The 22,606-nt window shown below is 37.1% G+C and overlaps 2 protein-coding genes across 4 annotated transcripts in view; one reads left to right on the top strand and one right to left on the bottom strand.

Moving 5' to 3' along the window:
* The window catches only part of LOC133549033 (merlin-like), a 186,314-nt gene that overhangs the window by 138,189 nt on the left and 25,519 nt on the right, over positions 1-22,606 (top strand). The gene's annotated exons all lie outside the window — the stretch shown is intronic.
* Positions 1-22,606, bottom strand: part of LOC133549064 (dynamin-1-like) — a 36,466-nt gene that overhangs the window by 7,444 nt on the left and 6,416 nt on the right. Inside the window, exons 4-22 of one of the 2 annotated variants that reach the window (XM_061894161.1) lie at positions 22,604-22,606; positions 22,437-22,535; positions 21,819-21,979; positions 21,027-21,169; positions 20,817-20,952; positions 20,617-20,684; positions 19,192-19,330; positions 16,562-16,648; positions 15,477-15,547; positions 15,050-15,101; positions 14,972-14,983; positions 14,776-14,889; positions 7,418-7,527; positions 3,936-4,047; positions 3,840-3,851; positions 3,465-3,632; positions 1,047-1,133; positions 830-984; positions 606-770 (exon numbers count right to left, since the gene is read on the bottom strand). The exon at positions 22,604-22,606 is cut by the window's right edge and continues 201 nt beyond it. In XM_061894161.1, the coding sequence (XP_061750145.1) occupies positions 606-770; positions 830-984; positions 1,047-1,133; positions 3,465-3,632; positions 3,840-3,851; positions 3,936-4,047; positions 7,418-7,527; positions 14,776-14,889; positions 14,972-14,983; positions 15,050-15,101; positions 15,477-15,547; positions 16,562-16,648; positions 19,192-19,330; positions 20,617-20,684; positions 20,817-20,952; positions 21,027-21,169; positions 21,819-21,979; positions 22,437-22,535; positions 22,604-22,606 (1,894 nt within the window). The remainder of the gene's footprint in view (positions 1-605; positions 771-829; positions 985-1,046; positions 1,134-3,464; positions 3,633-3,839; positions 3,852-3,935; positions 4,048-7,417; positions 7,528-14,775; positions 14,890-14,971; positions 14,984-15,049; positions 15,102-15,476; positions 15,548-16,561; positions 16,649-19,191; positions 19,331-20,616; positions 20,685-20,816; positions 20,953-21,026; positions 21,170-21,818; positions 21,980-22,436; positions 22,536-22,603) is intronic. The other variant, XM_061894171.1, reaches the window with a different exon arrangement.

The following is a 22,606-nucleotide window of genomic DNA, read 5'->3' as shown; positions in this document are numbered from 1 at the left end:
AAATACTAATATGGAATTCCTGGAATTTGGGGAATTTTTCCAGTTCAAAAAACAACTTTGTTTTTTGTCCTGTTTAAGAGGAATATTTTGACGGTAGAACGGTTCAAATGCGTTGAAAAATGTGGAAGGAGTAGTCGCCAGAAAAAAAGGGGCGAAATTAGGTTTTGGAAAACCAGGAATTCTGGAAAATCCTGGAAAATTTTTCAGAATTGTGGAAGTATTGCACACAAATCCTGAACAAGCTGGATATGTTGAAGTTGGGACAATTTGAATCAGATGAAAAATGTGGGAATTATGGACTTTTGAAAAATGTCCCATTCATTCCAATGGGAATTTCCCAAAAATTGGGAATTTTGGGAAAAGCGGGAATATTTTGGGAAAATTGTAAAAAACTTGAATGTTGTGATTGAGTTGAAATAGTTGGTGTTGAAATTTTTCAAATCGGTGGACAAAATGTTGAAGTCGTAAAATGTTGAAATGAAAAATAGTATTACGGAATTATTGGAATTTCGGGAAAAGCAGGAAATGTCTGAACCGAGTCAACACAGAAAATATGGAACAGCGTCAGCATGACTAAGTTAGCATTGCTATCACGGTGTTGCTACCTGGGAACCCCGGGCGGCGGTCCTCTGTTGGGCCGGGACGGGGCGGCGGGTCCGGCGTCGGGCGACACGGCGGGTCTTGAGGGGGCGCCGGGTGCGGCCCGAGCGCCCGGGCGCAGGGGGCCGGGTGGCGCCCGACGTTGCGGCGTGGGACTGGACATGGGAGACCTGAGTGGGGTTTGTCTTTTACTGGCCGGCGAGCGTGCGGCGTCGGCGTGCGGTCCTACCTGCGGCCCGACGGGGCGCCCGTCACCTGCAGCCAGGAGTCGTCCACGGGCGGCGGCATGCCGGTGGTGACGGTGGAGGTGCTGATGTCGCCGATGATGTCGAGGCCTTCGCGCAGGGCGTGGTACATCCGCAGCATGTCGTCGCGGTGACGAGCCTGAGGGATACGCTACGCTTGAGGACAGCTGCAACACGGGCGGCGCTCTGCCGAGGCGCTACCTGCTCCTGGGACTCGTCCATCAGGGTGTTTTGGTCGGCGCACGAGTAAATCTGGGCCAGCAGGTCGGAGTGGATGAAGTCCTTCGTCTGATTGGACGAGAGGAAGTCCAATTACTGCACCTCGTCATACCTAATAAGGACATCGCTTAAAACACATAGGAGAGCTGGTCAAACAGCCCTTTTCATCGCATTAGCATGGTAGCACATTTAACATCAACATGATAGCATTTTAGCCACATTCGCTACGGCATTTAGCGGTGATGGGGCTGGTAACCCAAATTTCAGATAGCAACCTAAGGTACAACAAATAGCCAAAAGAAAAATCTTATGCCGTAGCCTTTTAGCAAATTTTGCACATGTATACCTAAAATTGATACAGTAGTTTACTTGACGCTATCTTCTTTGAATGCTAACTATTAACATGCTAACATTAGCGTAGTACTGTTTTTCCCCTTAGTTCATTGGTATACATTTAAAAGTCATTTATAGCATTACTTACTGCAAGTTAACTAGCGTTTTCATATTAGCATATTAGCATGCTAACATTACCGTGTTATCTTTTAAGTGATAACTTTGTGTTATCTTTTAAGCAATAACTTTGCAGGAATACACGTACGTGTCAGGTATCTTGTTGCCATAGTAGCCCATTAAATATCAACATGGTAACATTTTAGCCACATTCGCTACGGCATTTAGCGGTGATAGGGCTGCTAACCCAAATTTCAGATAGCAACCTAAAGTACAACAAATAGTCAAAATAAAAATCTTATGCCGTAGCCTTTTAGCAAATTTTGCACATGTATACCTAAAAGTGATATAGTAGTTTACTTGACGCTATCTTCTTTGAATGCTAACTGTTAACATGCTAACAATAGCGTACTACTATTTTTCCCCCTAGTTCATTGGTATACATTTAAAAGTCTATTATAGCGTTACTTACTGCAAGTTAACTAGCGTTTTCATGTTGGAATGTTAGCATGCTAACATTACCGTGTTATCTTTTAAGCGATAACTTTGCAGGAATACACGTAAGAGTCAGGTATTTTGTCGATTGACGCTATCTTGTTGTCATAGTAGCCCATTAAATATCAACATGGTAGCATTTTAGCCACATTCGCTACGGCATTTAGCGGTGATAGGGCTGCTAACCCAAATTTCAGATAGCAACCAAAGGTAAAACAAATAGCCAAAAGAAAAATCTTATGCCGTAGCCTTTTAGCAAATTTTGCACATGTATACCAAAAAGTGATATAGTAGTTTACTTGACGCTATCTTCTTTGAATGCTAACTGTTAACATGCTAACAATAGCGTACTACTATTTTTCCCCCTAGTTCATTGGTATACATTTAAAAGTCTATTATAGCGTTACTTACTGCAAGTTAACTAGCGTTTTCATGTTAGAATGTTAGCATGCTAACATTACCGTGTTATCTTTTAAGCGATAACTTTGCAGGAATACACGTAAGAGTCAGGTATTTTGTCGATTGACGCTATCTTGTTGTCATAGTAGCCCATTAAATATCAACATGGTAGCATTTTAGCCACATTCGCTACAGCATATAGCGGTGATAGGGCTGGTAACCCAAATTTCAGATAGCAACCTAAAGTATAATAATTAGCTGAGAGACAGATCCTATGCGATAGCTTTTTAGCTAATTTGGCACATATACTTTAGAGTGATCGATCTTGTTACTTGACACTATTTTCTATGAACACTAGCGTACTACTATTTTTCCCCCTAGTTCATTGGTATACATTTAAAAGTAATTTATAGCGTTACTTACTGCAAGTTTACTAACGTTTTAATGTTAGCATGTTAGCATGCTAACATTAACGTGTTATCTTCAAAGCTACAACTTTGCATTAATACATGTATACCTAAAAGTGATATAGTTGGTTACTTGACGCTATCTTCTTTGAACGCTAACTGTTAACATGCTAACATTAGCATGCTATGATTTTTTTTTTAAATCTAAGTCACTTTTTATAATAAACGTCACTTATATTGTTAGTTAGTGCTACTTAACTAGCATTGAAATGTGAACTTGTTAGCATGCTAACATTACCATATTTTGTTTATTGATGCTATCTTGTTAGCATGGTAGAATGCTAATATTAAAATGCTAGCATTTTAGCCGGTTTCTACCTGTATTACTCAATCTTACTCACTTTCTTCATTCCCATGGTTGTAATTTTTTTTTTTAAATGTAGCTACAAGCTTATGTTAGCATGTATAACCAGATGTTTTGGTTTAGTGTGACATTTGCTAAGTCAGCTAGCGCTTAAGAAAATTTGTAAACTGTTGGGAGCAAGCTAATTTCTATTGGTTAATTATCATCACACTTCAACACATCTAACGCTAATGCTGCCTTTTTGCTAGGTTAGCAAATTCAGTTGTGCAGAAGGTATAGTCGTACATTGTTGACCATCAGGTGCATGACGGTCTTGGGGACCAGGTCTTTGATGGTGCGATGGATGATGGACAGGTAGGAGTCCACCAGGTTCCTGACGATCTCCACCTGCCTCTCCAGTTGAGGGTCCAGACTGTGGATCTGTCCGTCCGTGTTGGAGTCCTCCACCTCCACCTGCAACGGCAGACGTCCGCCGGTTAGCGGTTAGCATGCTAACGAGATAGCGTCCCAGCGAACGATCGGGTGTCCGTGCCAAACGCCAACAACACCCGGTCAAGTAGCATGATGACAAGATAGCGTCCCAGGGGAACGATAGGGGCGTCCGTGCCAAAAATCAACAACACCCGGCGCGTTTTTCTCGGGTGAGACACAAGCACTCACCTTGTCTTTATCCTGCCGAGGAAGAAGAAGAGAAAATTCAAGGTGTGACGCCGTCAGAGGAACATATTGCAATTATGCTAAATGAGGAAGGAGTACCACGGTGCGTTCAGGGTACACGCCTGCCCGTAGGAAAGATGCCTTCCAACTGTCCACCTCCTCCTGGGACTCACTGGCCAACTCCAACTGGCGGTAGTCCTTGTATACGTTCCTGAAATGTACACCGACAACCTTGTTATGCTAACATGCTAGCATGCTAACATTGGGGCCAAATTCATACATTAATATCTTTACTTTCTGCTTTCTCAAGTTAGCATGCTAACACTAAAATTTTATATTTGTAATCAATTTGGCAGGAGTTAAATGCTCATTAGCATGCTAACCATTCACATGCTAAACTCGCCATTCTAGCATTACCCCCGAATGTTGTTGATATAAACCAAAAATGTGTACATTTTGTTGTTTTATGCTAACCTGGTGGCAAAAGTCACACATTTATAAGAAAACTTTATAATGTTGGCAATGTTATGATAATATTCGGAATTTTTCTTGGCAAAATTATGACAAAAAGTCATAATTTCACTCAAACAATTTCACTATTTCACAAGAACAACAAAACATGGCGATAAAAATCAGCCTTTTATATGACAAATGTCACCATTTTGCATTAAAAAGTAGTAATTTTATGAGAATATATTGCAATATTACAGAAACGGAAAAATTATGAGAACTTGTTATTTCATATGTTTTTTTTTTTTTTTGATTTGTATTTAAATTTTATTTCATATGTTGACCAAAGGGGGTGCATTTCAATTTCTTCCACATACTTGTTGTTTCATATGTTGACCAGAGGGGGAGCACTTCACATTTTCACACACACTTGTTATTTCATATGTTGACCTAAGGGGGGGCGCATTTCAATTTCTTCCACATACTTGTTGTTTCATATGTTGACCAGAGGGGGAGAACTTCACATTTTTACACACACTTGTTATTTCATATGTTGGCCAGAGGGGGCGCATTTCAATTCCTTACACACACTTGTTATTTCATATGTTTTTTTTTTTTTTTTTTTTTAATTTTATTTCATATGTTGACCAAAGGGGGCGCATTTCAACTTCTTCCACATACTTGTTGTTTCATATGTTGACCAGAGGGGGAGCACTTCACATTTTTACACACACTTGTTATTTCATATGTCGACCGAAGGGGGCGCATTTCAATTTCTTCCACATACTTGTTGTTTCATATGTTGACCGGAGGGGGAGACTTCACATTTTTACACACACTTGTTATTTCATATGTTGGCCAGAGGGGGCGCATTTCAATTTCTTACACACACTTGTTATTTCATATGTTTTTTTTTGTTTGTTTTAAATTTTATTTCATATGTTGACCAAAGGGGACGCATTTCAATTTCTTCCACGTACTTGTTATTTCATTAGTTGACCAGAGGGGGAGCACTTCACATTTTTACACGCACTTGTTATTTCATATGCTGACCTAAGGGGGCGCATTTCAATTTCTTCCACATACTTGTTGTTTCATATGTTGACCAGAGGGGGAGCACTTCACATTTTTACACACACACTTGTTATTTCATATGTTGACCGAAGGGGGGCGCATTTCAATTTCTTCCACATACTTGTTGACATATGTTGACCAGAGGGGGAGCACTTCACATTTTTACACACACTTGTTATTTCATATGTTGACCTAAGGGGGCGCATTTCAACTTCTTCCACATAGTTGTTGTTTCATATGTTGACCAGAAGGGGAGCACTTCACATTTTTACACACACTTGTTATTTCATGTGTTGACCTAAGGGGGCACATTTCAACTTCTTACAGACACTTGTTATTTCATATGTTTTTTGTTGTTGTTTGTTTTAAATTTTATTTCATATGTTGACCAGAGGGGGAGCACTTCACATTTTTACACACACTTGTTATTTCATATGTTGACCTAAGGGGGCGCATTTCAACTTCTTCCACATAGTTGTTGTTTCATATGTTGACCAGAAGGGGAGCACTTCACATTTTTACACACACTTGTTATTTCATATGTTGACCAGAGGGGGTGCACTTCACATTTTTACACACACTTGTTATTTCATGTGTTGACCTAAGGGGGCACATTTCAACTTCTTACAGACACTTGTTATTTCATATGTTTTTTGTTGTTGTTTGTTTTAAATTTTATTTCATATGTTGACCAAAGGGGGTGCATTTCAATTTCTTCCACGTACTTGTTGTTTCATTAGTTGACCAGAGGGGGAGCACTTCACATTTTCACACACACTTGTTATTTCATATGTTGACCAAAGGGGGTGCATTTCAATTACTTCCACACACTTGTTATTTCATTAGTTGACCGGAGGGGGAGCACTTCACACTTTTACACACACTTGTTATTTCATATGTTGACCAGAGGGGGAGCACTTCACATTTTTACACACACTTGTTATTTCATATGTTGGCCAGAGGGGGCTCATTTCAATTTCTTACACACACTTGTTATTTCATAAGTTTTTTTTTGTTTTGTTTTAAATTTTATTTCATATGTTGACCAAAGGGGGCGCATTTCAATTTCTTCCACATACTTGTTATTTCATATGTTGACCAGAGGGGGAGCACTTCACATTTTTACACACACTTGTTAATTCATATGTTGACTAAGGGGGGCGCATTTCAATTTCTTCCACGTACTTGTTATTTCATTAGTTGACCAGAGGGGGAGCACTTCACATTCTTACACACACTTGTTATTTCATATGTTGACCAGAGGGGGCGCATTTCAATTTCTGACACACACTTGTTATTTCATATGTTTTTTTTGTTTGTTTGTTTTAAATGTTATTTCATATGTTGACCAAAGGGGGCGCATTTCAACTTATTCCACATACTTGTTGTTTCATATGTTGACCAGAGGGGGAGCATTTCACATTTTTACACACACACTTGTTATTTCATATGTTGACCAGGGGGGGAGCACTTTTAAAAGCGACACACAGTCAATGTGAAAAATCCCTTGTTTTTGGGACCACCCTCATGTTGGTAGAATTCACCACCAGGGGTGCAAATGAGATGTTTTTGTTTTTTTGTGACGTGCTTAAGGCCGATGAAAAAGGACTCGGGGACCACAGACGGCCCCTGTGCCGCACTTTGTGCAACCTAGCTGTAGAAGCTAACTGTTAACAGCCGCTATAGTCTTAGTAGTGTAGTGTATTTCTACATCCTGTGGTGCTAAAATCAGTTGTGAATGAACAGGGAAGTCCTTCTTTAGCTGCCATCTTGTTGTTTCATTTATTGCTGCCTTGAACCTGTCAATGTTTACTTTTCTATGCACATTAAATCAATTTAAAAAAATCCCGACTTTGGAGCAATGTTCACGGATTCTAGTATTTGTCTCTTTTTAGATGCAGTGTTGTTGGGAGCATGTTCACACCTCCTCATATGGATGCTACTTTTCCTCCTTGCCGTCTCAAGAAGGGTGGAAATGCAAGAAGACACACACACACACACACACACACACACACACACACACACACACACACACACACACACACACACACACTCACCTGTGTTCGGTGTTGAAGAGAGCAAAGATGTGCTTGCTGGACATGAAACTCTTCTCGATGTCTTTGAGCTTGAGATGGTCGACAGGCAGCATGTACTTCTTCTCTTTCTCCTGCAGGGGGCGAGCAGCACAACACATGATGTACAGTATTTAATGAGTGATATTGACATGATGTACAGTATTTAATGAGTGATATTGACATGATGTACAGTATTTAATGAGTGATATTGACACGATGTACAGTATTTAATGAGTGATATTGACATGATGTACAGTATTTAATGAGTGATATTGACATGATGTACAGTATTTAATGAGTGATATTGACACGATGTACAGTATTTAATGTGTGATATTGACATGATGTACAGTATTTAATGAGTGACATTGACATGATGTACAGTATTTAATGTGTGATATTGACATGATGTACAGTATTTAATGAGTGATATTGACACGATGTACAGTATTTAATGAGTGATATTGACATGATGTACAGTATTTAATGAGTGATATTGACATGATGTACATTATTTAATGAGTGATATTGACACAATGTACAGTATTTAAAGAGTGATATTGACACGATGTAAAGTATTTAATGAGTGATATTGACATGATGTACAGTATTTAATGTGTGATATTGACACGATGTACAGTATTTAATGAGGGATATTGACATGATGTACAGTATTTAATGAGTGATATTGACACGATGTACAGTATTTAATGTGTGATATTGACATGATGTACAGTATTTAATGAGTGATATTGACATGATGTACAGTAATTGATGAGTGATATTGACATGATGTACAGTATTTAATGAGTGATATTGACATGATGTACAGTATTTAATGAGTGATATTGACATGATGTACAGTATTTAATGAGTGATATTGACATGATGTACAGTTTTTAATGAGTGATATTGACATGATGTACAGTATTTAATGAGTGATATTGACATGATGTACAGTATTTAATGTGTGATATTGACATGATGTACAGTATTTAATGAGTGATATTGACATGATGTACAGTATTTAATGAGTGACATTGACATGATGTACAGTATTTAATGAGTGAATTTGACATGATGTACAGTATTTAATGAGTGATATTGACATGATGTAGAGTATTTAATGAGTGATATTCACATGATGTACAGTATTTAATGAGTGATATTGACATGATGTACAGTATTTAATGAGTGATATTGACAGAATGTACAGTATTTAATGAGTGATATTGACATGATGTACAGTATTTAATGTGTGAAATTGACATGATGTACAGTATTTAAAGAGTGATATTGACATGATGTACAGTATTTAATGAGTGATATTGACATGATGTACAGTATTTAATGAGTGATATTGACATGATGTACAGTATTTAATGAGTGATATTGACACGATGTACAGTATTTAATGTGTGATATTGACATGATGTACAGTATTTAATGAGTGACATTGACATGATGTACAGTATTTAATGTGTGATATTGACATGATGTACAGTATTTAATGAGTGATATTGACACGATGTACAGTATTTAATGAGTGATATTGACATGATGTACAGTATTTAATGAGTGATATTGACATGATGTACATTATTTAATGAGTGATATTGACACGATGTACAGTATTTAAAGAGTGATATTGACACGATGTAAAGTATTTAATGAGTGATATTGACATGATGTACAGTATTTAATGTGTGATATTGACACGATGTACAGTATTTAATGAGGGATATTGACATGATGTACAGTATTTAATGAGTGATATTGACACGATGTACAGTATTTAATGTGTGATATTGACATGATGTACAGTATTTAATGAGTGATATTGACATGATGTACAGTAATTGATGAGTGATATTGACATGATGTACAGTATTTAATGAGTGATATTGACATGATGTACAGTATTTAATGAGTGATATTGACATGATGTACAGTATTTAATGAGTGATATTGACATGATGTACAGTATTTAATGAGTGATATTGACATGATGTACAGTATTTAATGTGTGATATTGACATGATGTACAGTATTTAATGAGTGATATTGACATGATGTACAGTATTTAATGAGTGACATTGACATGATGTACAGTATTTAATGAGTGAATTTGACATGATGTACAGTATTTAATGAGTGATATTGACATGATGTGAAGTATTTAATGAGTGATATTCACATGATGTACAGTATTTAATGAGTGATATTGACATGATGTACAGTATTTAATGAGTGATATTGACAGAATGTACAGTATTTAATGAGTGATATTGACATGATGTACAGTATTTAATGTGTGAAATTGACATGATGTACAGTATTTAAAGAGTGATATTGACATGATGTACAGTATTTAATGAGTGATATTGACATGATGTACAGTATTTAATGAGTGATATTGACATGATGTACAGTATTTAATGAGTGATATTGACATGATGTACAGTATTTAATGAGTGATATTGACACGATGTACAGTATTCAATGTGTGATATTGACATGATGTACAGTATTTAATGAGTGATATTGACATGATGTACAGTATTTAATGAGTGATATTGACATGATGTACAGTATTTAATGTGTGATATTGACATGATGTACAGTATTCAATGTGTGATATTGACATGATGTACAGTATTTAATGAGTGATATTGACATGATGTACAGTATTTAATGAGTGATATTGACATGATGTACAGTATTTAATGAGTGATATTGACATGATGTACAGTATTTAATGAGTGATATTGACATGATGTACAGTATTCAATGTGTGATATTGACATGATGTACAGTATTTAATGAGTGATATTGACATGATGTACAGTATTTAATGAGTGATATTGACATGATGTACAGTTTTTAATGAGTGATACTGACATGATGTACAGTATTTAATGAGTGATATTGACATGATGTACAGTATTTAATGAGTGATATTGACATGATGTACGGTATTTAATGAGTGATATTGACATGATGTACAGTATTTAATGAGTGATATTGACATGATGTACAGTATTTAATGAGTGATATTGACATGATGTACAGTATTTAATGTGTGATATTGACATGATGTACAGTATTTAATGAGTGATATTGACATGATGTACAGTATTTAATGAGTGACACTGACATGATGTACAGTATTTAATGAGTGAATTTGACATGATGTACAGTATTTAAGAAGTGATATTGACATGATGTAGAGTATTTAATGTGTGATATTGACATGATGTACAGTATTTAATGAGTGATATTGACATGATGTACAGTATTTAATGAGTGATATTGACATGATGTACAGTATTTAATGAGTGATATTGACATGATGTACAGTATTTAATGAGTGATATTGACATGATGTACAGTATTTAAAGAGTGATATTGACATGATGTACAGTATTCAATGAGTGATATTGACATGATGTACAGTATTTAATGAGTGATATTGACATGATGTACAGTATTTAATGAGTGATATTGACATGATGTACAGTATTTAATGAGTGATATTGACACGATGTACAGTATTTAATGAGTGATATTGACACGATGTACAGTATTTAATGAGTGATATTGACATGATGTACAGTATTTAATGAGTGATATTGACATGATGTAGAGTATTTAATGAGTGATATTGACATGATGTACAGTATTTAATGAGTGATATTGACATGATGTACAGTATTTAATGAGTGATATTGACATGATGTACAGTATTTAATGAATGATATTGACATGATGTACAGTATTTAATGAGTGATATTGCCATGATGTACAGTATTTAATGTGTGATATTGACATGATGTACAGTATTTAATTAGTGATATTGACATGATGTACAGTATTTAATGAGTGATATTGACACGATGTACAGTATTTAATGAGTGATATTGACATGATGTACAGTATTTAATGAGTGATATTGACATGATGTACAGTATTTAATGAGTGATATTGACATGATGTACAGTATTTAATGAGTGATATTGACACGATGTACAGTATTTAATGAGTGATATTGACATGATGTACAGTATTTAATGAGTGATATTGACACGATGTACAGTATTTAATGAGTGATATTGACATGATGTACAGTATTTAATGAGTGATATTGACACGATGTACAGTATTTAATGAGTGATATTGACATGATGTACAGTATTTAATGAGTGATATTGACATGATGTACAGTATTTAATGAGTGGTATTGACATGATGTAAAGTATTTAATGTGTGATATTGACATGATGTACAGTATTTAATGAGTGATATTGACATGATGTACAGTATTTAATGTGTGATATTGACATGATGTACAGTATTTAATGTGTGATATTGACATGATGTACAGTATTTAATGTGTGATATTGACACGATGTACAGTATTTAATGAGTGATATTGACACGATGTACAGTATTTAATGTGTGATATTGACACGATGTACAGTATTTAATGAGTGATATTGACATGATGTACAGTATTTAATGAGTGATATTGACACGATGTACAGTATTTAATGAGTGATATTGACACGATGTACAGTATTTAATGAGTGATATTGACACGATGTACAGTATTTAATGAGTGATGTTGACACGATGTACAGTATTTAATGAGTGATATTGACACGATGTACAGTATTTAATGAGTGATATTGACATGATGTACAGTATTTAATGAGTGATATTGACACGATGTACAGTATTTAATGAGTGATATTGACACGATGTACAGTATTTAATGAGTGATATTGACACGATGTACAGTATTTAATGAGTGATATTGACATGATGTACAGTATTTAATGAGTGATATTGACATGATGTACAGTATTTAATGTGTGATATTGACACGATGTACAGTATTTAATGAGTGATATTGACATGATGTACAGTATTTAATGAGTGATATTGACATGATGTACAGTATTTAATGAGTGGTATTGACATGATGTACAGTATTTAATGAGTGATATTGACACGATGTACAGTATTTAATGAGTGATATTGACACGATGTACAGTATTTAATGAGTGATATTGACACGATGTACAGTATTTAATGAGTGATATTGACACGATGTACAGTATTTAATGAGTGATATTGACCTGATGTACAGTATTTAATGAGTGATATTGACACGATGTACAGTATTTAATGAGTGATATTGACACGATGTACAGTATTTAATGAGTGATATTGACACGATGTACAGTATTTAATGAGTGATATTGACATGATGTACAGTATTCAATGAGTGATATTGACATGATGTACAGTATTTAATGAGTGATATTGACATGATGTACAGTATTTAATGAGTGATATTGACATGATGTACAGTATTTAATGTGTGATATTGACATGATGTACAGTATTTAATGAGTGATATTGACATGATGTACAGTATTTAATGAGTGATATTGACATGATGTACATTATTTAATGAGTGATATTGACACGATGTACAGTATCTAATGAGTGATATTGACATGATGTACAGTATTTAATGAGTGATATTGACATGATGTACAGTATTTAATGAGTGGTATTGACATGATGTAAAGTATTTAATGTGTGATATTGACATGATGTACAGTATTTAATGAGTGATATTGACATGATGTACAGTATTTAATGTGTGATATTGACATGATGTACAGTATTTAATGTGTGATATTGACATGATGTACAGTATTTAATGTGTGATATTGACACGATGTACAGTATTTAATGAGTGATATTGACACGATGTACAGTATTTAATGTGTGATATTGACACGATGTACAGTATTTAATGAGTGATATTGACATGATGTACAGTATTTAATGAGTGATATTGACACGATGTACAGTATTTAATGAGTGATATTGACACGATGTACAGTATTTAATGAGTGATATTGACACGATGTACAGTATTTAATGAGTGATGTTGACACGATGTACAGTATTTAATGAGTGATATTGACACGATGTACAGTATTTAATGAGTGATATTGACACGATGTACAGTATTTAATGAGTGATATTGACATGATGTACAGTATTTAATGTGTGATATTGACACGATGTACAGTATTTAATGAGTGATATTGACATGATGTACATTATTTAATGAGTGATATTGACATGATGTACAGTATTTAATGAGTCATATTGACATGATGTACAGTATTTAATGAGTGATATTGACATGATGTACGGTATTTAATGAGTGATATTGACATGATGTACAGTATTTAATGAGTGATATTGACATGATGTACAGTATTTAATGAGTGATATTGACATGATGTACAGTATTTAATGAGTGATATTGACATGATGTACAGTATTTAATGAGTGATATTGACATGATGTACAGTATTTAATGAGTGATATTGACATGATGTACAGTATTTAATGAGTGATATTGACACGATGTACAGTATTTAATGAGTGATATTGACATGATGTACAGTATTTAATGAGTCATATTGACATGATGTACAGTATTTAATGAGTGATATTGACATGATGTACGGTATTTAATGAGTGATATTGACATGATGTACAGTATTTAATGAGTGATATTGACATGATGTACAGTATTTAATGAGTGATATTGACACGATGTACAGTATTTAATGAGTGATATTGACACGATGTGCAGTATTTAATGTGTGATATTGACACGATGTGCAGTATTTAAAGAGTGATATTGACACGATGTACAGTATTTAATGAGTGATATTGACATGATGTACAGTATTTAATGAGTGATATTGACACGATGTACAGTATTTAATGAGTGATATTGACATGATGTACAGTATTTAATGAGTGATATTGACACGATGTACAATATTTAATGTGTGATATTGACACGATGTACAGTATTTAATGAGTGATATTGACACGATGTACAGTATTTAATGAGTGATATTGACATGATGTACAGTATTTAATGAGTGATATTGACACGATGTACAGTATTTAATGAGTGATATTGACACGATGTACAGTATTTAATGAGTGATATTGACATGATGTACAGTATTTAATGAGTGATATTGACATGATGTACAGTATTTAATGAGTGATATTGACATGATGTACGGTATTTAATGAGTGATATTGACATGATGTACCGTATTTAATGAGTGATATTGACATGATGTACAGTATTTAATGAGCGATATTGACATGATGTACAGTATTTAATGAGTGATATTGACACGATGTACAGTATTTAATGAGTGATATTGACATGATGTACAGTATTTAATGAGTGATATTGACAAGTGTGTGTGTGTGCTGGTTACCTCGTCATCTTTGTACCAGGACAAGGTCTCGGCGGTCAGAACAAACCAGTACTCCTTGGCTCCGCCCTTCATGATGCTGATGTTGTTGATGGTCAGCCAGCCTTTGCGGATCACCTGCGGGCAAGGTGTGTGTGTGTGTGCGTGTGTGTGTGTGTGTGTGGGCAAGCTGATGACGTGGTGAAGGAGCGGCACTCACCATGATCTCATCCTGTCAACACAAGCGACAAAGTGTCAAGGCCAGGTGTGGCTCCACAGGTCACATGACCCAACTCACCTGAGTCCCGCTGGCCTTCTTCTTGTTGGCCTGACTGCTCTTCTGCTGAGCACTGACACACACACACACACACACACACACACAAACACACACACAGTTATGTTGCATTGTCATAGTTATATTGCATTGTTATAGTTATATGGAATTGTTATAGTTATATTGTATTGTTATAGTTGTATTGAATTGTTATAGTTATATTGTATTGTTATAGTTATATTGAATCGTTATAGTTATATTGTTATAGTTATATTGTATTGTTATAGTTATATTGTTATAGTTATATTGTATTGTTATAGTTATATTGTATTGTTAAAGTTATATTGCATTGTTATAGTTATATTGTATTGTTATGGTTATATTGAATTGTTATAGTTCTATTGTATTGTTATAGTTGTATTGTATTGTGTCCTTCATGACTATATCTCACTTTGCAAAGCCAATGAAGTCTTCATGGTTGGTGTTGATGTACGCCAACTCAATGTCCACCAGCAGCATCACCTGGAAGACACACAAGTCCACAAGTCCATGGAGTCGAGGTCTAAGTCCGTCTCAGACCGGCCCCCCATGAGCATGCAAAAGTCATAACGTTAGCTTTTTGCTCATTTTCAAAGGTGTAAATATTAAAGTCACATATTTTGCTCATTGGCGTTATATGCTAAGTCAATATTGTTGATGTGGACTCAATGCTATGCTATCTTGCTAGCCTGTTAACCTTTGATGTTAGCATGCTAAAGGTTTTAGCATACTAATGTCACTATACTATGTTGACTAATTTACAGGTACACACCTAAAAGTTGCATATTTTGTAAATCGATGTTCTCTTGTTTGCATGCTAACTGTTCACATAGTCACATTCTTACAATTACATGCTATCATTTTAGCAAGTATTGTCGCTATACACCCACAAGTTTGTTAATTGATGCTAGCTCGTTAACATACTGACAGTAAGCATATTAGAACTTAATGTTAGCATGCAAAAGTTGTTAGCATGCTAACATGCTAATGTTACTATACTATGTTGACTAATTTACAGGTACACCCCAAAAGTTGTATATTTTGTAAATCGATGCTCTCTTGTTTGCATGCTAACTGTTCACATAGTCACATTCTAACGTTAACATGCTATCATTTTAGCAAGTATTGTCGCTATACACCCATAAGTTTGTTAATTGATGCTATCTCGTTAACTTATGACAGACATATCAGTATATAATGTCAGCATGCTAAAAGTTTTACCAAATTGACAAACACATACGTCGCTAAAATGGTTACTTAGCGTACTTTACTTGCATTATAATGTTAGCATGCTAACATTAGCATTGTAGCGTTTCACTAATTTCGCAAATTTTGGGGAAAAAACCCCCCGAACGTTTACACTTTTATTCTGAAAGCCTACGTTGCACTACTTATGTACGTTCGGTAGCAGGTACTTTGGTAGCATGTACTTTGGTAGCAGGTACTGTGGTAGCAGGTACTGTGGTACCAAAGCACAAAGAGACAGGTGAAGCTTACCTGGCCTTTGGTGCGACTTTCTCTGTCTCGGATGTGCTGAGTGACGATTCTCTCCATCTCCTCGCGCAGCATTGGGTACTGAGCTAACTGCACACATAGTAGTAGTAGTAGTAGTAGTAGTAGTAGTAGTAGTAGTAGTACTGAGCTAACTGCACACATAGTAGTAGTAGTAGTAGTAGTAGTAGTAGTAGTAGTAGTAGTACTGAGCTAACTGCACACATAGTAGTAGTAGTAGTAGTAGTAGTAGTAGTAGTAGTAGTAGTACTGAGCTAACTGCACACATAGTAGTAGTAGTAGTAGTAGTAGTAGTAGTAGTAGTAGTAGTAGTAGTAGTAGTAGTAGTAGTAGTAGTAGTACTGAGCTAACTGCACACATAGTAGTAGTAGTAGTAGTAGTAGTAGTAGTAGTAGTAGTAGTAGTAGTAGTAGTACTGAGCTAACTGCACACATAGTAGTAGTAGTAGTAGTAGTAGTAGTAGTAGTAGTAGTAGTAGTACTGAGCTAACGGCACACATAGTAGTAGTAGTAGTAGTAGTAGTAGTAGTAGTAGTAGTAGTAGTAGTAGTAGTACTGAGCTAACTGCACACATAGTAGTAGTAGTAGTAGTAGTAGTAGTAGTAGTAGTAGTAGTAGTAGTAGTAGTACTGAGCTAACTGCACACATAGTAGTAGTAGTAGTACTAGTAGTAGTAGTAGTAGTAGTAGTAGTAGTAGTAGTAGTAGTAGTAGTAGTACTGAGCTAACTGCACACATAGTAGTAGTAGTAGTAGTAGTAGTAGTAGTAGTACTGAGCTAACAGCACACATAGTAGTAGTAGTAGTAGTAGTAGTAGTAGTAGTAGTAGTAGTAGTAGTAGTAGTACTGAGCTAACTGCACACATAGTAGTAGTAGTAGTAGTAGTAGTAGTAGTACTGAGCTAACTGCACACATAGTAGTAGTAGTAGTAGTAGTAGTAGTACTGAGCTAACTGCACACATAGTAGTAGTAGTAGTAGTAGTAGTAGTACTGAGCTAACTGCACACATATGAGTAGTAGTAGTAGTAGTAGTAGTAGTAGTAGTAGTAGTAGTACTGAGCTAACAGCACACATAGTAGTAGTAGTAGTAGTAGTAGTAGTAGTAGTAGTAGTAGTAGTAGTAGTAGTACTGAGCTAACTGCACACATAGTAGTAGTAGTAGTAGTAGTAGTAGTAGTAGTAGTAGTAGTAGTAGTAGTAGTACTGAGCTAACTGCACACATAGTAGTAGTAGTAGTACTAGTAGTAGTAGTAGTAGTAGTAGTAGTAGTAGTAGTAGTAGTAGTAGTAGTACTGAGCTAACTGCACACATAGTAGTAGTAGTAGTAGTAGTAGTAGTAGTAGTAGTACTGAGCTAACAGCACACATAGTAGTAGTAGTAGTAGTAGTAGTAGTAGTAGTAGTAGTAGTAGTAGTAGTAGTACTGAGCTAACTGCACACATAGTAGTAGTAGTAGTAGTAGTAGTAGTAGTACTGAGCTAACTGCACACATAGTAGTAGTAGTAGTAGTAGTAGTAGTAGTAGTAGTAGTAGTAGTAGTACTGAGCTAACTGCAAACATAGTAGTAGTAGTAGTAGTAGTAGTAGTACTGAGCTAACTGCACACATAGTAGTAGTACTAGTAGTAGTAGTAGTAGTACTGAGCTAACTGCAAACATAGTAGTAGAAGTAGTAGTAGTAGTAGTAGTAGTAGTAGTAATAGTACTGAGCTAACTGCACACATAGTAGTAGTAGTAGAGGTAGTAGTAGTAGTAGTAGTAGTAGTAGTAGTACTGAGCTAACTGCACACATAGTAGTAGAAGTAGTAGTAGTAGTAGTAGTAGTAGTAGTACTGAGCTAACTGCACACATAGTAGTAGTAGTAGAGGTAGTAGTAGTAGTAGTAGTAGTAGAAGTAGTAGTAGTAGTAGTAGTAGTAGTAGTACTGAGCTAACTGCACACATAGTAGTAGTAGTAGAGGTAGTAGTAGTAGTAGTAGTAGTAGTAGTAGTAGTACTGAGCTAACTGCACACATAGTAGTAGTACTAGTAGTAGTAGTAGTAGTAGTAGTAGTAGAGGTAGTAGAAGTAGTAGTAGTAGTAGTAGAGGTAGTAGTAGTAGTAGTAGTAGTAGTAGTAGAGGTAGTAGTAGTGTTGATAGTATAGTAGTAGTAGTAGTAGTGTTGATAGTATAGTATAGTAGTAGTAGTGGTCATGTGAGATGTAGTAGTGTTGATAGTATAGTAATAGTAGTAGTATTAGTGGTCATGTGAGATGTAGTAGTGTTGATAGTATAGTAGTAGTAGTAGTAGTGTTGATAGTATAGTATAGTAGTAGTAGTGGTCATGTGAGATGTAGTAGTGTTGATAGTATAGTAATAGTAGTAGTATTAGTGGTCATGTGAGATGTAGTAGTGTTGATAGTATAGTAGTAGTAGTAGTAGTGTTGATAGTATAGTATTAGTGGTCATGTGAGGTGTAGTAGTGTTGATAGTATAGTAGTAGTAGTGGTCATGTGAGGTGTAGTAGTGTTGATAGTATAGTATAGTAGTAGTAGTGTTGATAGTATAGTAGTATTAGTGGTCATGTGAGATGTAGTATTGGTGATAGTAGTATTAGTGGTCATGTGAGGTGTACTATTACCTTGAGTGCACAGAGCCTGACAGTGTTGACTAACTCATTGATCACCAAGTCGATGCACTTGTGACACGGCTCCTTCAGTGTGCTGATCAGACGCTTCACGATGGTCTCGAACGCCATGTCGGGGGTGAACAGACCCGTCCTGCAACACAACACACACATTACACACACACACACAACACACACTTACACTTACACTTACACGTATACATACACATACAAACATTGTACACACACACACATACACTTACACATATTCATACACATACAAACATTGTACACACACACACACACATACACTTACACGTATACATACACATACAAACATTGTACACACACACACATACACTTACACGTATACATACACATACAAACATTGTACACACACACACATACACTTACACGTATACATACACATACAAACATTGTACACACACACTTACACTTACACTTACACGTATACATACACATACAAACATTGTACACACACACACATACACTTACACGTATACATACACATACAAACATTGTACACACACACACACAAATAACACACATACACTTACACTTACACTTACACGTATACATACACATACAAACAGTGTACACACATTCATACACACACACACACACACAATCACATTAACATACACTTACACTTTTGCATTTTTATACACACACACACACACATACACGCAAACACACATTCACCTACACACACATATAATTACACTTAACTGTATACATACACATACACACATTGTACACACATACACACATTTTACACACACACACATTACACACACACGCACACACACATACACACACATTCACATTAACATACACTTACACTTTTAATTTAATTTAATTTTTTATTCACATACACACACACACACACACACACACATAAGCACACATACATACACACACACACACACGTTCACATTAACAAACACTTTTACATTTTTATACACATACACATATTCACATACATATGTACATACACGCACACACATTACACACACACACCTCACACACACACGCATACACGCGCACATGCACGATCACATATACTTACACGTACAGATATACATACACACACATCACACACACACATATAAGCACACGTATATACACACACAAACACAATCACATTAACATACACATATATACATACACACACACGCATTACACACACACACACACACACGCGCATACACGCGCACACACACATTCACATTTACTTACACGTAGCTATACATACACACACACATTACACACACACTCACACACACATTACTCACACACACACGTTACAAACACACACACACACACACCCACACACACGCGTTACAAACACACACACACACACATTACACACACACGTTACAAACACACACACACACACACACACACACAAACTGTCACCTGATGCCGTGAATGTTCTTGATAGCGTAGCTGATTTCTTTACGAAGAGTCTTCTCGTCACTCTCCAACTGGACACACACACACACACACACACACACACACACACACACACACACACACACACACACACACACACACACAGGTTGATACCAAGCATGATGTCACCATGATATCATTGTGCTAAATAATAAAGTGTATACTTTAACAAGTTCGAAGGGGAATCGCTCGTGAAAGATGCGATTGATCTTGGCTCCTCCCGACAGCTCACAGGTGTCCACCTGGTCCCCGGAACCTTCTATCCGCTTTTCAAAGTCCACCGCAAACTGCTGCACCATCCTGTCTCACACCCCATTTGTGTCAAGCAAATGTTTATTACTGGGAGGTGTGTGTGTGTGTGTGTGTGTACTGACTGCAGCAAGGCCTTGGTTTTGCGACCGGGGTCGTCGGGGTTGAAGTTCTTGTACTCGGACACTTCCTTCTCGATGGACAGCAGCTGGTTCTGGAGTTTGGTGCGTAACCCGGGCAAAGTGTCTCTGATGTGATTGGTCAGTTGCTGGGGAAGATCAAGCAAGGCATGAGAGGATCCAACTTTTGGACTTTTAGACCTTGCCAGAGCCGTGTTTCCAGAGACTAAGGCCGACTGGCTTTCAGAGTTGCTCCCAAACATGGCGCCATGTAGTCACCTGAGGGGTTTTTGACCAATCGTCAGCCAGACTCTCTCCGATTGGTCAAAAGCCCCTTACGTGACCAACTCTGAAACCGGGTTAGCCATCCGTCCATCTTTTTCCGCTTATCCGAGGTCAGCAGCCTAAGCAGGGAAGACCAGACTTCCCTCTCCCCAGCCACTTCATCCAGCCCCTTCGGAAGGATTCCAAGGTGTTCCCAGGCCAGCCGGGAGACATAGTCTTCCTAGGTCTTCCCCGTGGCCTCCTACCAGTTGGACGTGCCCTAAACACCTCCCTAGGGATGCGTTCAGGTGGCATCCTGACCAGATGCCTGAACCACCTCATCTGGCTCCTCTCCATGTGGAGGAACAGCGGCTTTACTTTGAGTTCCTCCCGGATGAAAGAGCTTCTCACCCTATCTCTAAGTTAGAGACCCACCACCCGGCGGAGGAAACTCATTTTGTACCCGTGATCTTGTCCTTTCGGTCGTACACCCAAAGCTTGGGCATACTCTCTCTATACCTGACATGAACCCACCTGATTGAGAACCTTCTGTAGGTGGGCAGTTCCCATACGGTCGGCCAGGTGGCGGTAGGACGCGTGGGACAAGAAGAACTTCCTCTCCGCCTGCAAGGCTGCCGTGATGTCTTTCCTGCCGTCAATGTCTTTCTGACTGCGGTTGACCACTCCGATGTAACCTGGTCATTTGGGGGCAGAGATCAGGGGTGAAGTCCTAGAAGCAGGAAGGACGGTACAAAGGAGAGACCAGGGGAGCTAAGAACTGGACTGATATGATCTAGGGGGACCCTGTAGATCTTGTACAAGATCTGACATAAGCTATACTGAACCCTGTAAAACCTCTAGGCAACGTGATATAATCTAGGGCGATCCTGTTGACCTGACACAATCTAGAGTGGACCACGTAGAACCAGTAAGTGACTGGGACCTGTAGATCTTTTACAGAATCTGATATGATCTAAGGGTGACTCTGTAGAACCTGTGCGTGAGCTGGCACAATTTAAAGCGGACCTTGTAGATCCTGCGTAATCCGGGCATGAGCTGACTCTCAATCTAGAGGGGACCCTGCAGAAGCTGAGACATAGTCTTGCCACAACCCCTCAGCCCCCGAGAACCAAAGCCAGGATCCGACGGTACCTCTGCGAAGCGGCAGAAGTTTGTTCTCCAGGATGTCTCTGGCATCGGTTCCTTCATCCATCAGGTCCAGTTTGGTGATGACTCCGATGGTCCTGAGACCTGCACACACACACAAAGATGAGTAAAGACCTGGCGTGTGTGAGGCGCAGCACGGCGAGCGGAACCACCTT

Source organism: Nerophis ophidion, linkage group LG01 (genome assembly GCF_033978795.1).
Source record: "Nerophis ophidion isolate RoL-2023_Sa linkage group LG01, RoL_Noph_v1.0, whole genome shotgun sequence".
Taxonomy (NCBI): Eukaryota; Metazoa; Chordata; class Actinopteri; order Syngnathiformes; family Syngnathidae; genus Nerophis; species Nerophis ophidion.
The sequence above is the reverse complement of the archived record's forward strand: the minus strand, read 5'-3'. Positions and strand labels throughout refer to the sequence as shown.